The sequence below is a fragment of the Passer montanus genome, unplaced genomic scaffold (assembly GCF_014805655.1).
Source record: "Passer montanus isolate IOZ18808 unplaced genomic scaffold, ASM1480565v1 scaffold255, whole genome shotgun sequence".
Lineage (NCBI taxonomy): Eukaryota > Metazoa > Chordata > Aves > Passeriformes > Passeridae > Passer > Passer montanus.
Genome location: NW_024367206.1, coordinates 77,919 through 92,487, shown reverse-complemented (window position 1 = coordinate 92,487; position 14,569 = coordinate 77,919). Strand labels below are relative to the sequence as shown.

At 52.1% G+C, this 14,569-nt stretch overlaps 1 protein-coding gene across 2 annotated transcripts; it reads left to right on the top strand.

The window, feature by feature from the left end:
- The first annotated feature begins 2,079 nt into the window (after nt 1-2,079).
- On the top strand, nt 2,080-8,669 carry TRIM35 (tripartite motif containing 35). 2 transcript variants are annotated; one of them, XM_039711924.1, is made up of 7 exons: nt 2,080-2,349; nt 4,117-4,558; nt 5,623-5,718; nt 6,725-6,955; nt 7,100-7,122; nt 7,411-7,532; nt 7,959-8,669. In XM_039711924.1, exons 1-7 carry the CDS (start codon nt 2,270-2,272, stop codon nt 8,516-8,518), a joined length of 1,554 nt encoding a protein of 517 aa, XP_039567858.1. In that variant the 5' UTR covers nt 2,080-2,269; the 3' UTR covers nt 8,519-8,669. The 2 variants fall into 2 exon arrangements, with proteins under 2 accessions (XP_039567858.1, XP_039567857.1); XM_039711923.1 differs by lacking the exon at nt 2,080-2,349 and adding an exon at nt 2,772-3,002.
- The last annotated feature ends 5,900 nt before the right edge of the window (nt 8,670-14,569 follow it).

Sequence of the window (14,569 nt, the reverse complement as noted above, 5' to 3'; positions counted from 1 at the left end):
CCCATCTCATTCCAACCCTGACACCTTCCAATATCCAGGGAATTCCTGGAATTTTGGGAAGTGCCACAAAGCTGTGGGATCTGAGGTGTGGAATCCTCGAATTCCAGGATGGAAGCTTAAATCCCATCCCATTCCAAGCCTGACACTTCCCATGATCCACGGAATTTTTGGAACAGGGGGAAGTGCCACAAAAGCTGTGAGATCTGAGGCCTGGAATGGTCAAATTCTGGGATGGAAGCTTAAATCCCATCCCATTCCAACCCCGATACCTTCCAATATCCAGGGAATTCCTGGATCCAGGGAATTCTTGGAATTCTGGGAAGTGCCACAAAGCTGTGGGTTCTGCAGCACGGAATTCCAGGATGGAAGCTTAAGTCCCATCCTAATTCCAACCCCACATTTTCCATGATCCAGGGAATTTATGGAATTGTAGGAAGTGGCACAAAACCATGGGATCTGGGGCACTGAATCGTCAAATTCCGGGAATTCCACAATCCCAGGATGCTCCAACCTTTCCTTGGGCACTTCCATCTGGGAATTCTCTGGGAATCCCAGCCCAGCCCCTCCCCGAAAAGAATTCCTTCCCAAAAATCCCAAATATCCCTGACAGCTCCAAGGATGTCTGGGTCCCGAGAACTCCATGGAATGCTCAAGGCTGGAATTCTGCCTGGTGGGGAAAAGGACCTGGAAAGAATTCCAGCCTGGAAAGGGTCTCCAGTCCCTATTCCTGGCGGGATTTCAAATCCCTGTGGATTTGGGGGGGGGTGTGACAGGAATCCTGGAATTCGCTGATTCCTGAGGGTTTTCCACCCTAAATAATTCCACGATCCCAAAAACCCCACCCCAGTCACCTTTCCCTGTCCCTAATTCCCACAAATTCCAGGCCGGGATGGCTCCAGAGGCCGGGATTTTTCCAGCAGGGATTTTTCCCGTCCCTGCCAACCTCCACCCCCCTCTTCCCACCAGTCAAATCTCATTCCCACATTCCCGGTGTGGATTCCCAGCCGGTTTTATCTTTGACCTTGGACTCCGAGCCTTTGGAAAACACGGCTCCGAAGGTCTGGGAAAAAAAATAATTTATTTTTCTTTTTTTCCCTGTTTTTTCTCTTTTTTTCTCTTTTTTCTCTTTTTTTTCTCTCTTTCTCTCTTTTTTTAATTGTTTCCCCCCCCCCTTTTTTTTCTTTTTTCTTCTTCCTTCTTATTTTTTCTTTTTTTCTTTTTTCCCCCTTTTTTCTTTTTTCTTTTTTTCCCTCACTTTTTCCTTTTTCTTTTTTCTTTCTTTCTTTTTCTTTTTTCTTTTTTCATTTTTATTGTTTTTTCCTTCCCGGTGTGGATTCCCAGCCGGTTTTATCTTTGACCTTGGACTCCGAGCCTTTGGAAAACACGGCTCCGAAGGTCTGGGAAAAAAAATAATTTATTTTTCTTTTTTTCCCTGTTTTTTCTCTTTTTTTCTCTTTTTTCTCTTTTTTTTTCTCTCTTTCTCTCTCTTTTTTAATTGTTTCCCCCCCCCCTTTTTTTTCTTTTTTCTTCTTCCTTCTTATTTTTTCTTTTTTTTTCTTTTTTCCCTCACTTTTTCCTCTTTCTTTTTTCTTTCTTTCTTTTTCTTTTTTCTTTTTTTCCCTCACTTTTTCCTTTTTCTTTTTTCTTTCTTTCTTTTTCTTTTTTCTTTTTTCATTTTTATTGTTTTTTCCCTTTTTTTTTATTTTTCCCCCACTTTTTATTTTTTTTTCTTTTTTTTTTTCCCCTTTTTTCCCATTTTTCCCTCTGTTGTTTGGCTTTCCTTGGATAATTTTTGGATTCCTCCCACTTCCCACTGCAGGATTTTTTTTTTTTTAATTTTTTTTTTTGAGTGAAATGGGAGGATTTTGGGGAGCACCACGCAACTCCCGGCTTAGAAACGTGGGGGAAAAAAACCAAAACAAAAAAACAAACAAAAAAAACCCCCAGGAAATTCTGAAGCGGGTGGAAAACAGGGAAAAGGGAAAACCAAGAACGGGCACAACGCCCAGGCGGGCGCCGCGCCTGGAAAATCCCGGCGGGATTCCTCGGCCCCCCCATTCCCGAGGGAAGCGGGGTCAGAGGCGGAACTGGAAACCGGGATTTCTGAGATCCCAAAACTCCCGGGGTTGGGGGGGTCTCGGTCCGACCGGGGGGCGGCTCCGGGCCGGGAGAGGCCGGGCCAGCACCGGGAGCCGCCCCCGGAGCCGCATCCCGACCCTCCCATCCCGCTCCGCCCTCCGGGAGCACCGGGAATATCAGGAACACCGGGATGTCGCAGGAGGCCGAGCGGGGCCCCCCGCGCCGCCTGCAGCGGAGGAGGTCGCGGTGCAAACGGTGCCGCTCGGCCAGGTGAGGCCCCCGGTACCGGGGTTATTTTTTTTTCTTTTTTTTTTTCCCCTTTTTTCCCATTTTTCCCTCTGTTGTTTGGCTTTCCTTGGATAATTTTTGGATTCCTCCCGCTTCCCACTGCAGGATTTTTTTTTTTTTAATTTTTTTTTTTGAGTGAAATGGGAGGATTTTGGGGAGCACCACGCAACTCCCGGCTTAGAAACGTGGGGGAAAAAAACCAAAACAAAAAAACAAACAAAAAAAACCCCCAGGAAATTCTGAAGCGGGTGGAAAACAGGGAAAAGGGAAAACCAAGAACGGGCACAACGCCCAGGCGGGCGCCGCGCCTGGAAAATCCCGGCGGGATTCCTCGGCCCCCCCATTCCCGAGGGAAGCGGGGTCAGAGGCGGAACTGGAAACCGCGATTTCTGAGATCCCAAAACTCCCGGGGTTGGGGGGGTCTCGGTCCGACCGGGGGGCGGCTCCGGGCCGGGAGAGGCCGGGCCAGCACCGGGAGCCGCCCCCGGAGCCGCATCCCGACCCTCCCATCCCGCTCCGCCCTCCGGGAGCACCGGGAATATCAGGAACACCGGGATGTCGCAGGAGGCCGAGCGGGGCCCCCCGCGCCGCCTGCAGCGGAGGAGGTCGCGGTGCAAACGGTGCCGCTCGGCCAGGTGAGGCCCCCGGTACCGGGGACGCCGGCCCGGAACCGGCACCGGCACCGGGAAGGGCCCGGGGGGACCGGGATGCCACGTGGAGCGGGAGAGGGGGTTGGGAACCGGGACCGGGCACCGGAGCGGCACCGGGGTGGGGGATTGGGGGTGGGGGATCGGCACCGGGCACTGGGATGGGGTACGGGACACCGGAATGGTCCCGGGAAGGCGGACAGGGGGTGTTCAGGGAGTGGGGGAGCGGGACCGGGCACCGGAGCGGCCCCGGGGTTGGGGGTCCCGGGAAAGAAGGGGGTCCCGGCACAGGAGCAGCCCCGGGGTTGGAGGTCTGGACACCCGGGGCTGCCCCGGCCTGGGGGGACACGGGTCCGGTGCCGAGTTTGGGGAACCGGGGCTGCCCCGGGGTGAGGGTCCAAATCCGGGTCCGGGACAGAGGAGCCAGCTCCGGTCACCGGGGCTGTCCTGGCGGAGAAAAGGGGGGGAACCGGGCACCCGAGCTGCCCCGGGAGAGGGCGGGGAAGCCGGATCCGGGCACCGGGGGAGCCCCGATTTTGGGGGAGAACCGAGACCTGAGGACCCAGAACCGGGCACCGGGGGAGCCCCGAGTTTGGGGGAGAAGCGGGACCTGGGGACCCAGATCCGGGCACCGGGGCTGCCCCGAGTTTGGGGGGACCGGGATCTGAGGGTCCAGAACCGGGCACCGGGGCTGCCCCGAGTTTGGGGGAACCGGGATCTGAGGGTCCAGAACCGGGCACCGGGGCTGTCCCCAGTTCGGGGAGCCGGGATCTTGGGACCCAGAACCGGGCACTGGATCAGCCCTGAGTTTGGGGGAGAACCGGGACCTGGGCACCCAGAACCGGCACCGGGGCTGCCCCGGGCGTGTCCGGGTCTCGGGTCTCGGTCCGACCCCGGATCGGGGGGGGGTCCCGGCCGCTCCCGCCGCCGTCCCCGCGGGCCGGAACCCCCCGGCGGCGGCCCCGGGGCGGTGTCAGCGTGCGGGAGCGAGCGCGGCTGAGTCACCGACAGGAAACCCAGCGGTTGCATCAGAAGCGGAGCCGTCCGTCCGGTCGGGGCAGTTGGTAAAAAAACCCCATTGCCCCAAAATCCCTCCCCGCAGCATGGAGAAAGGAGAGCAGCCGTGCTCCAGCGGCTCGGCAGCTCCATCGGGCAGCACGCCGGGCTTGAAGGAGGAGCTGCAGTGCCCCATCTGCTACGAGCCGTTCCGCGAGGCCGTGACCCTGCCGTGCGGCCACAACTTCTGCCGGGGCTGCATCAGCCGCTCGTGGGAGAACCAGCGTCACGCGTGCCCGCTGTGCAAGGAGAGCTCCTCGCTGGGGGATCTCCGCGTCAACCACACGCTCAGGAACCTGGTGGAGCTGGTGATGAGGGAGGAAGGGCAGCGGCAGGGCCGCGGCGCGGCGCTGTGCCCGCTGCACCAGGAGGAGCGCAAGTTCTTCTGCCTGGAGGACAGGGAGCTGGCGTGCTTCGCCTGCCAGAGCTCCGAGCAGCACCTGGGGCACAAGATGAGGCCGGTGCAGGAGGCGGCGGCGGATTTTAGGGTGAGGGAGTGGGGATGGATGGATGGATGATGGATGGATGGATGGATGGATGGATGATGGATGGATGATGGATGGATGGATGGATGGATGATGGATGGATGATGGATGGATGATGGATGATAGATGGATGGATCTATGGATGGATGGATGGATGGATGCATGGATGGATCCATAGATGGCTCTGTGGATGGAGGGATGGAGCTATGGATGGATGGAGGAATGGATCCATAGATGGATCTGTGGATGGAGGGATGGATGCTTGGAAGGATGGAGGGAGGGAGCGATGGATCCATGGATGAACAGGGAGCGATGGATCCATTGATGCATCCCTAGATGGATGACAAGAAGAGGCATCCCTAAAACCTGGCGGTGTCCCAAATTTGCCAGGATTTGGGATGAGGCAGCCACGCTTCCCCGCGGGGATGTGGCGGATGCTGGATGCTCTCCTGCCTTTTAATTATCCGGCGCCATCCCGGATAATGATCCTGCGGGAAAGGGGAGCAGGGTGATTCTTCCCGGCAGTTTGGTGATTCCCTTGATCCCAGCCTGGATCCTGCCACGCTGGTTATTCCAGGGTTTGGGAGCGGGGCTGGGATTTGGGAGTTGCACAATTCCAGCAGAGAGGAGGCGCGGGCTGTGGCTGCCTGAGGGGCAGGAGGAGGAGGATGGGATGCAGCCAGGAGCTGGGAATGCTGCCAGGACACGCTGGAAAACAGCCGGCGCCGCCCTGACTCATCCCGCTGGATTTCAAACGTGGCGGGAAAAGCTTGGCCAGTGTTCCTGGGAATGGGAGTGGGAGTGGGAGTGGGAGTGGGAGTGGGAGTGGGAGTGGGAGTGGGAGTAGGAATGGGAATGGGAATGGGAATGGGGCTGCCGCAGCACTGGGATGAAATATCCCTAAAAACAGGGAGGATTATTTCCTATGGAGCAAAGCTCCTCTTCCTCCCGCCTGCCTGAGGTGAAAGGTTGGAGGAGCAAGGATCCAGCTCCAGGGGTGTTTATCCTGGAAAAATCCCGGAAAATCCCAGTAGTGGGGGAGTCCTGAGGGCGTCTCCTCCCCGCAGGCCAAGCTGGCGAACATGGAGTCTTCCCTGCGGGACAAGGCCAAGGATTTTGGGGCCATGCGGCGATCCTATGAATTCATCTCCCGGCACAACGAGGTGCGTGATCCCTCCTGGAGCTGGGATCGATCCCGATCCCAATCCTGATCCCGATCCCAATCGCGATCCCAATCCCAATCCCAATCCCAATCCCAATCCCAATCCTGCGTGTTCACTAGGGTGGAGCCCTGATCCCATCCCAGGAGAGGAGAGTGATGGGGATTTTGGAAGCAGGGAAGGGAATTTGGGATGGGTAGTGTGATCCCATTGAATGCCAGGGAATCCCTGAGGTCTGGGAAGGGGGAATCCAGGGAATTTGGGTGCTCCAGAGGTGGGATTAATCCCGATCCCAATCCTGCACATGCATCTGAGGGAGAGCACTGATTCCATCTGGGAAAAGAGAGTGGTGGAGATTTGGGAAGCTGGGAAGGGAATTCGGATAGGGCAGCATGATCCAGTTAATCCCAGATCTTTGGGAAAGGAGAATCCAGGGAATTTGGGTGCTCCAGAGGTGGGATTGATGCCAATCCCAATCCTACATATGCAGCTGGGGTTGGAGCACTGATTCCATCTGGGAAAAGGAGAGCGATGGGGATTTGGGAAGCAGGGAAGGGAAGGGAATTTGGGAAGCGCAGCTTGATCCCAGGGAATCCCTGAGCTCTGTGAAGGAGGAATCCAGGGAATTTGGGTGCTCCAGAGGTGGGATTGATCCTAAACCCGATCCTGCACATGCACTGGAGTGGAGTATTGATTCCATCCTGGGTGGGGAATGGGGAAGGGCAGGGTGATTCCAGGGAATCCCTGAGCTCTGGGAAGGGGGAATCCAGGGAATTTGGGTGCTCCAGAGGTGGGATTGATCCTGATCCTGACTGGGAATGCAGCTGGAGTGAAACCCTGATCCCATTCTGGAAAAGGAGAGCAGTGGGGATTTGAAAGTGGGGATGGAAATTGGGAAGCGCAGCGTGATCCCAGGGAATCCCTGAATTCTGGAGCTGCCTGGAAGGGATCCCAGGGAATTGGGGCGCTGCCGCCGTCCCCACCTGGAGCAAGGTGCCGACATTCCCAGGCGGAATCGCAGCGTCTGGAGCGGCAGGTGAAGTGGGAATTCGAGAAGCTGCACAAGTTCCTGTGGGACGAGGAGCAGGCGGTGCTGGCGCAGCTCCGGGAGGAGACGGGGCGGAAGCAGGATCTGATCCAGGGAAAGATGGAGCAGCTGGCCGAGGCCAGCCGGGCCCTGCTCAACGAGGCCGCGCGGCTCCATGCCGATCTCAAGCAGGACGACTACACCTTCCTGATGGTAATTCCCACATTCCCGATGCTCATTCCCAGCGGGATCCCGCTCCCGGCCCAGATCCCGCCTCCCCTGTGTCATCCATCCGCTGTCGGAATTCCGGTGGCAGCCGGGATCTGATTCCCAGTGTCTCCCTCTTTTGTTTTACAGACCCACAAGAACCGCAAGCGGAGGTAGGTCCTGATCCCATCATATCCAAGGGAATTTGGGAATGTCTGAGCCCTTCCTGGTGGCTGGATGGGGTCTCCTGAGGTCCCCGCTCCAAGAAAATTCCAGCGTCCCCTCCGAGGTGCTGGATGTCCCCCGGGTGCTCTGGGCAGGATGGCGGGGACACAAAGCGGAATTTCAGGGTTTGCGGGAAGCGTTAAATCCCAGATTTTTTGGGAATTGAGGGAGAACAAGCTTGGGAGATGCTGGGTGCCTCATCCCAATCCTTTCTCCGTGGTCAATCCCTGCCCTAGGATCGCCTGCACGGCCGAGGAGCCAGAAGCTGTTCCCTTGGGAATGCTCCTGGACGTGGCCAAGTACCTGGGATCGCTCCAGTACAACGTGTGGAAGAAGATGCTGGACACCATCAGTGCCTGTGAGGAGCCGGGAATGTCCGGAACGGGGTTTTCCAGGGGGTCTGGGAAGATGGGAAATGTGGAGATGGATTCTTCCCTAAAAATTGGGGTTGTGGGGTCGGGAAAGATGGGAAATGTGGAGCTGGGATTGGGGATTGGGGAAGTGAAGGGAGGGGCTTTTTCCTCAAAAGGGGAACTTGGGAATGTGCGTCTGACAGGGACAAATTCATGGATAGGGATGGATGGATGATGGATGGATGGATGGATGGATGGATGGATGGAAGGATCCATGGATGGAGGGATGGAGAGATCCATGGATGAATCCATGGAAAGATCCATGGATGGATGGAGGGATGGATGGGTGGATCCCTGGAGGGCTCCACGGAGGGACAGATGGATCCCTACCGAGCTGCAAAATTCCCATTAAACATTCCCTTCCCGGCCAGACCCCTTCAGCCTGGATCCCAACTCCGCCGCCTGCTGGCTCTCCGTGTCTGAGGACCTCTCCAGCGTCTCCAGCTGCGGCTACAAAGGCTCCGTGGAAAACCCGGAGCGCTTCACCTCCGCCCCCTGCATCCTGGGATCCCGCGGCTTCTCCGAAGGCTTCCACACCTGGGAGGTGGACCTGGGCGGGCTGACCAACTGGAGGGTGGGCGTCTCCCGGCCCCACAAAGATTCCCACTGCAGTTTCCACCACGATTCCCGCTCGGGCTTCTGGTACATCTACCACCTCCACGGCAAGGACGAGTGCCGGGCGTCCAACGCCGTGCGCTCGCAGACGGCGCTGGGGAACATCCGGCGGATCCGGGTGGAGCTGGACTGCACCGAGGGGGAATTGTCCTTCTACGACGCCGACCTCCAGAGCCACATCTACACCTTCCACGAGAAGTTCGGCGGCGTGGTCTACCCCTATTTCTATGTGGGCAGCTCCCAGGATAAGGCCAACACCAACACGCTCCGGATTTGCCCGCTCCGGGTCCGTGTCCTTGAGGATGTCCCCACCTAGGGCATCTCCTTCTTCCTGGCCGGGTTCTCCGGGTGCTTTTCCAGCTTTTCCGGGTGGAAAAAACGAGAATAAGCAGGGACAAAAAGAATTTTTGTTTGTAACGCCTCAGGTTTTTATCGTTAATAAACTTTAATAAATGTTAGAAATATTATCGACGTATCTCCCTGTGTGGTTCTGTGCCCAAATCCCAAATTTTCCTGCTGCTCTCTGTCGTGGATTCAAACTGGGAATTTGGTTGGAAGGGATTTCCCTGACAAATGAGGATCAAATAAGGAATTAAAGGATTTGGGGGGTTTTCCTGAAGTTTTCAGGGATCCAGGAATCCCTGCTGTGAACGGTGGTCCTGATCCCGGCTCTTGGAATGGGAAAATCCCACGGGATTTGACACATGGAAAACCATCCATGGGAACATCCCTGGGAGCAGGATCCCACCTCCTCCACCCTTTTCCCCACGGCTTTATCCCTCCAAGGGGTTTTTTAATGGAATTTCCAGCTCTGGGAATCCAGTGAAGATGCGTTGTCGGTGTTGGGAAAATGAGGAAGTTCAGAGTTTTTACCCAGAATTAAACTTTTTTTTCCCAAATCCAGGTGAGTCCTTGGGATTTCAGGTGATTCCGTGGGGAAAGGGAAGGGGTCTGGGTGGCCCTTCCCGACCTTTTCCTGCCTTTTTCCTGCTTTGTTCCTGCCCGGATTCTGACGGGAGCGGGTGGTTTCCATGGTTTCCCACCATTTGCTCGGGAAGCTCCTCGGGAACAGGAGCCGGAGGAGGGAAGACAAAAGGGAGACGCTGGAGCTGGGGGCCACCCCGGGATCCTCCCACAGCGTATCCCTGGATACGGCAAAGCAGGAAAAAAGGGATTTGCAGCATCCCAAATCCCTGCATCCCATCCCATCCCATCCCATCCCATCCCATCCCATCCCATCCCATCCCAATCCTCTATTCCCATTTTATCCCATCTCCATCCATGACTATCCCTTTTCCATCCCTTGTCCATCCCTATCCCATCCCACCCCAATCCCATCCCAATTCCAATCCTATCCCAATCCCCATCCCATCCCCAACCCCAGTCCGATCTCATCCCATCCCATCCCACCCCAATCCCAATCCCAATCCCAATCCCAATTCCAATTCCAATTCCAATTCCAATTCCAATTCCATCCCATCCCAATCCTCTATTCCCATTTTATCCCATCTCCATCCATGACTATCCCTTTTCCATCCCTTGTCCATCCCTATCCCATCCCACCCCAATCCCATCCCAATTCCAATCCTATCCCAATCCCCATCCCATCCCCAACCCCAGTCCAGTCTCATCCCATCCCACCCCAATCCCAATCCCAATTCCAATTCCAATTTCAATTCCAATTCCATCTCATCCCACCTCAATCCCATCCCAATGCCAGTCCTGTCCCAATCCCCATCCCATCTCCGATCCCAATCCCAACCCCATCCCAATCCCAATTCCAATCCCAATCTCATCCCAATTCCAATCCTATCCCTATCCCATCTCAATTCCAATTCTGATCTCAGTCCAAATCCGAATCTCATCCCATCCCAATTCCAATCCCATCCCAATCCAATTCCCAGTCCCAATCCCAATACCAATCCCAATTCTATCCCACCCCAATCCCAATCCCAATCCCACTATCCCATTATCCCCTCCCTCCGGCCCATCCCGATCGCCTTCCCTGTCCCATATCCCAACATTTTCCATCACCCCAAAATCCCAGCACTTCCCCGAATTCTGAGTATCCCAACATCAATTCAGGTTCAGGAATGTGAGGCCTGGGATTTTTCCCTTTTTTTTTTTCCCTGGAATTTTGGAGGATAAAGGTGGGGGAAACACTGGAGGGGGTCAAGGGGTTCCTCTGCACCTTTCCATCCCAAAACCTGGAATTCCACCGGGAGAAATGTGGATTCTTGCTTGGAAGGGTCTCAATTATTTTTATTTTTATTTTTATTTTTATTTTTATTTTTATTTTTATTTTTATTTTTATTTTTATTTTTATTTTTATTTTTATTTTTATTTTTATTTTTATTTTTATTTTTATTTTTATTTTTATTTTTATTTTTAATTTCTATCTCTATTTCTCGTTATATTATTTTTATTTTTATTTTTATTTTCTATCTCTATTTCTCTTTATATTATTTTTATTTTTATTTTTATTTTTATTTTTATTTTTATTTTTATTTTTATTTTTATTTTTATTTTTATTTTTATTTTTATTTTTATTTTTATTTTTATTTTTATTTTTATTTTTATTTTTATTTTTATTTTTATTTTTATTTTTATTTTTACCACCCCAATCCCAATCCCAATCCCAATCCCAATTCCAATTCCAATTCCAATTCCATCTCATCCCACCTCAATCCCATCCCAATGCCAATCCTATCCCAATCCCCATCCCATCCCCAACCCCAGTCTGATCTCATCCCATCCCATCCCACCCCAATCCCAATCCCAATCCCAATCCCAATTCCAATTCCAATTCCAATTCCAATTCCAATTCCAATTCCAATTCCAATTCCAATTCCAATTCCAATTCCAATTCCAATTCCAATTCCAATTCCAATTCCAATTCCAATTCCAATTCCAATTTCAATTTCAATTCCAATTCCATCTCATCCCACCTCAATCCCATCCCAATGCCAGTCCTGTCCCAATCCCCATCCCATCTCCGATCCCAATCCCAACCCCATCCCAATCCCAATTCCAATCCCAATCTCATCCCAATTCCAATCCTATCCCTATCCCATCTCAATTCCAATTCTGATCTCAATCCAAATCCGAATCTCATCCCATCCCAATCCCAATCCCATCCCAATCCAATTCCCAGTCCCAATCCCAATCCCATCCCAATTCCAATCCCACCCCAATCCCAATCCCATCTCCATCCCTGTCCCAATACCAATCCCAATTCCATCCCACCCCAATCCCAATCCCAATCCCAATCCCAATCCCAATCCCAATCCCAATCCCAATCCCATTATCCCATTATCCCCTCCCTCCGGCCCATCCTGATCGCCTTCCCTGTCCCATATCCCAACATTTTCCATCACCCCAAAATCCCAGCACTTCCCCGAATTCTGAGTATCCCAACATCAATTCAGGTTCAGGAATGTGAGGCCTGGGATTTTTCCCTTTTTTTTTTTCCCTGGAATTTTGGAGGATAAAGGTGGGGGAAACACTGGAGGGGGTCAAGGGGTTCCTCTGCACCTTTCCATCCCAAAACCTGGAATTCCACCAGGAGAAATGTGGATTCTTGCTTGGAAGGGTCTCAATTATTTTTATTTTTATTTTTACATTTTCTTTTTTTAAAATGTGTTTTTGCTTTTTAGGTTTTAATTTGTTTTGGTTTTAGGTTTTCATTTCTAATTTTTAAATTAATTTTGTTTGATAGTGGGTTTTAAAAAAAAAATTAATTTTTATTTTTCTTCTCTAGGCTTTTATTTCAACTTTAACATTAAAACTATTATATTTCTAAAATAGTAAAATTAATTTCTATATTTATTAACTGTTCTTTTCATTTTTAAACTGTTTTTCCCTTTTTATTTTCTATTTTTAAGCTTTCATTTCAGCTTTTAGTTTATTGTTGTTTATTTCTATTTTTACATTTACCTTCATTATTTTTTTTGGGTTTACCTTAATTAAAATTTTGTAATTAATTTGTGTTTAAATAAATTATTTACTTCTGTTTTTATATTTCTTTATATATTATCTTGCATTTTATATTTTATATAAATATTTTATATCTATTCAATCATAACTATATATTTATCATACTTTTTTATTTATTTTGAATTTATTTTGTATTTTTGCAGGTGTTGTATTTATTTTTATATTTGCTTTGTATAATATTTTTAGGGGTTTTTGTTTATTTTTATTTTATATTCATTCTATGTGTTTAAAATGTATTTTATGTATATATTTGCATTTATTTTAAATTTATTCCACATTTATTTTTGCATTATTTTGCAATTTATTTTCGATTTTAGGCATTTATTCAAAAATTTAATTCACATTTATTTTCACTACTTTTCCCCGCATTTTCCCCATCCCATTTTCCCATTTTTATCCCAATTTCCAACAAAAATCCCATCACTTTTCCCCCATTTTCCCACAATTCCCGCCCCATTCCCGGGATCCCCCTGGACCCTCCCAGGATTCGGGGCGTGGCCTCCACAGCCGGCGGCTTCCCATTGGCTGTGTCAAATCGATGATGTCATTTCTGACCAATCAACGCCCGACACCGCGCCTTTGCCCCGCCCCGCCCCTCCCTCCTGGTACCCGGAGCATCCCGAGGATTTGGGGGATTTTGGGGGGGATTTGGGGGATTTTTGGGGGCTGCGGGAGCCTCCTGGGGAGGTTCTCCGGGAATCCTGGGAGCCGCCGGCATTCCCAGGGAAGGGAATCATGGAAAGGGAATGGTTTGGGTGGGAAGGAGCTCAAATCCCGCCCCATTCCAACCCCGGCACCTCCCGCATCCCAGGGTGATCCCACCTTTCCTTGCCTCCACAGCCGGCGGCTTCCCATTGGCTGTGTCAAATCGATGATGTCATTTCTGACCAATCAACGCCCGACCCCGCGCCTTTGCCCCGCCCCGCCCCTCCCTCCTGGTACCCGGAGCATCCCGAGGATTTGGGGGCTTTTGGGGGGGATTTGGGGGATTTTCCCGGGGATTTGGGGGATTTTGGGGGGGATTTTGGGGATTTTTGGGGGCTGCGGGAGCCTTCCGGGGAGGTTCTCCGGGAATCCTGGGAGTCGCCGGCATTCCCAGGGAAGGGAATCATGGAAAGGGAATGGTTTGGGTGGGAAGGAGCTCAAATCCCGCCCCATTCCAACCCCGGCACCTCCCGCATCCCAGGGTGATCCCACCTTTCCTTGGACACTCCCAGGGATTCTCTGGGAATTCCAGCCCAGCCGGGAATTCCTTCCCAAGCTCCCACCATCCCAAGCTCCCCTTTCCCACTGGAAGCCATTCCCTGGCTCCTGGCCCTCCAGCCCTTGCCCCAATCCCAGCTCTCCTGGAGCTGGATCCTGAGTGTCCTTGATCCCAGAATCTCCAACACCTCCCTCTATCCCAAGCTGATCCAAGCCCCATCCAGCCTTTCCTTGGATATTCCCACGGAGTCTTTGGGAATTCCAGCCCAGCCCAAAAAGGCCACTCCTGAAATTGGGGACACAGAGCCACCTCCAGGTGTGACCCTCCCAGAGCCATTCCCAGCTCCAGGATTTGATCCCAAACTCCATCCATGAAAAAGCCACTCCTGAAATTGGGGACACAGAGCCACCTCCAGGTGTGACCCTTCCAGTGCTCCCAGTGTCATTCCTGGCTCTAGGATTTGATCACCAATTCCATCCCTAAAAAAGCTACTCCTGAAATTCCTGAGTGTCCTTGATCCCAGAATCCCCAACACCTCCCTCTATCCCAAGCTGATCCAAGCCCCATCCAGCCTTTCCTTGGACATTCCCACGGAGTCTTTGGGAATTCCAGCCCAGCCCAAAAAGGCCACTCCTGAAATTGGGGACATGTGACCCTCCCAGTGCTCCCAGCACCCTTTAGCCCAGCCCAAAAAGGCCACTCCTGAAATTGGGGACACAGAGCCACCTCCAGGTGTGACCCTCCCAGAGCCATTCCCGGCTCCAGGATTTGATCCCAAACTCCATCCCTTAAAAAGCCATTCCCAGTTCCAGGATTTGATCCCAAACTACATCCCTGAAAAAGCCACTCCTGAAACTGGGGACATGTGACCCTCCCAGTGCTCCCAGTGCCATTCCCAGCTCCGGGATTTGATCCCAAAATCCATCCATGAAAAAGCCATTCCTGAAATCCTGGAGCCACCTCCATGTGTGCCCTGAAACTGGGGACATGTGACCCTCCCAGTGCTCCCAGTGCCATTCCCAGCTCTGGGATTTGATCCCCAATTCCATCCCTTAAAAAGCCATTCCCGGCTCCAGGATTTGATCCCAAAATCCATCCATGAAAAAGCCACTCCCAGCTCCGGGATTCAATCCCAAAATCCATCCCTAAAAAAAGCCGCTCCTGAAA

What these genes read in the sequence shown, in the direction of transcription:
- TRIM35 (XM_039711924.1), top strand. Translation starts at nt 2,270, where the DNA reads ATGTCGCAGGAGGCCGAGCGGGGCCCCCCGCGCCGCCTGCAGCGGAGG. An exon ending in AGGCGGCGGCGGATTTTAGG is followed by an intron (nt 4,559 to 5,622) that starts GTGAGGGAGTGG and finishes TCCTCCCCGCAG; the next exon opens with GCCAAGCTGGCGAACATGGA. An exon ending in ACGACTACACCTTCCTGATG is followed by an intron (nt 6,956 to 7,099) that starts GTAATTCCCACA and finishes TTTGTTTTACAG; the next exon opens with ACCCACAAGAACCGCAAGCG.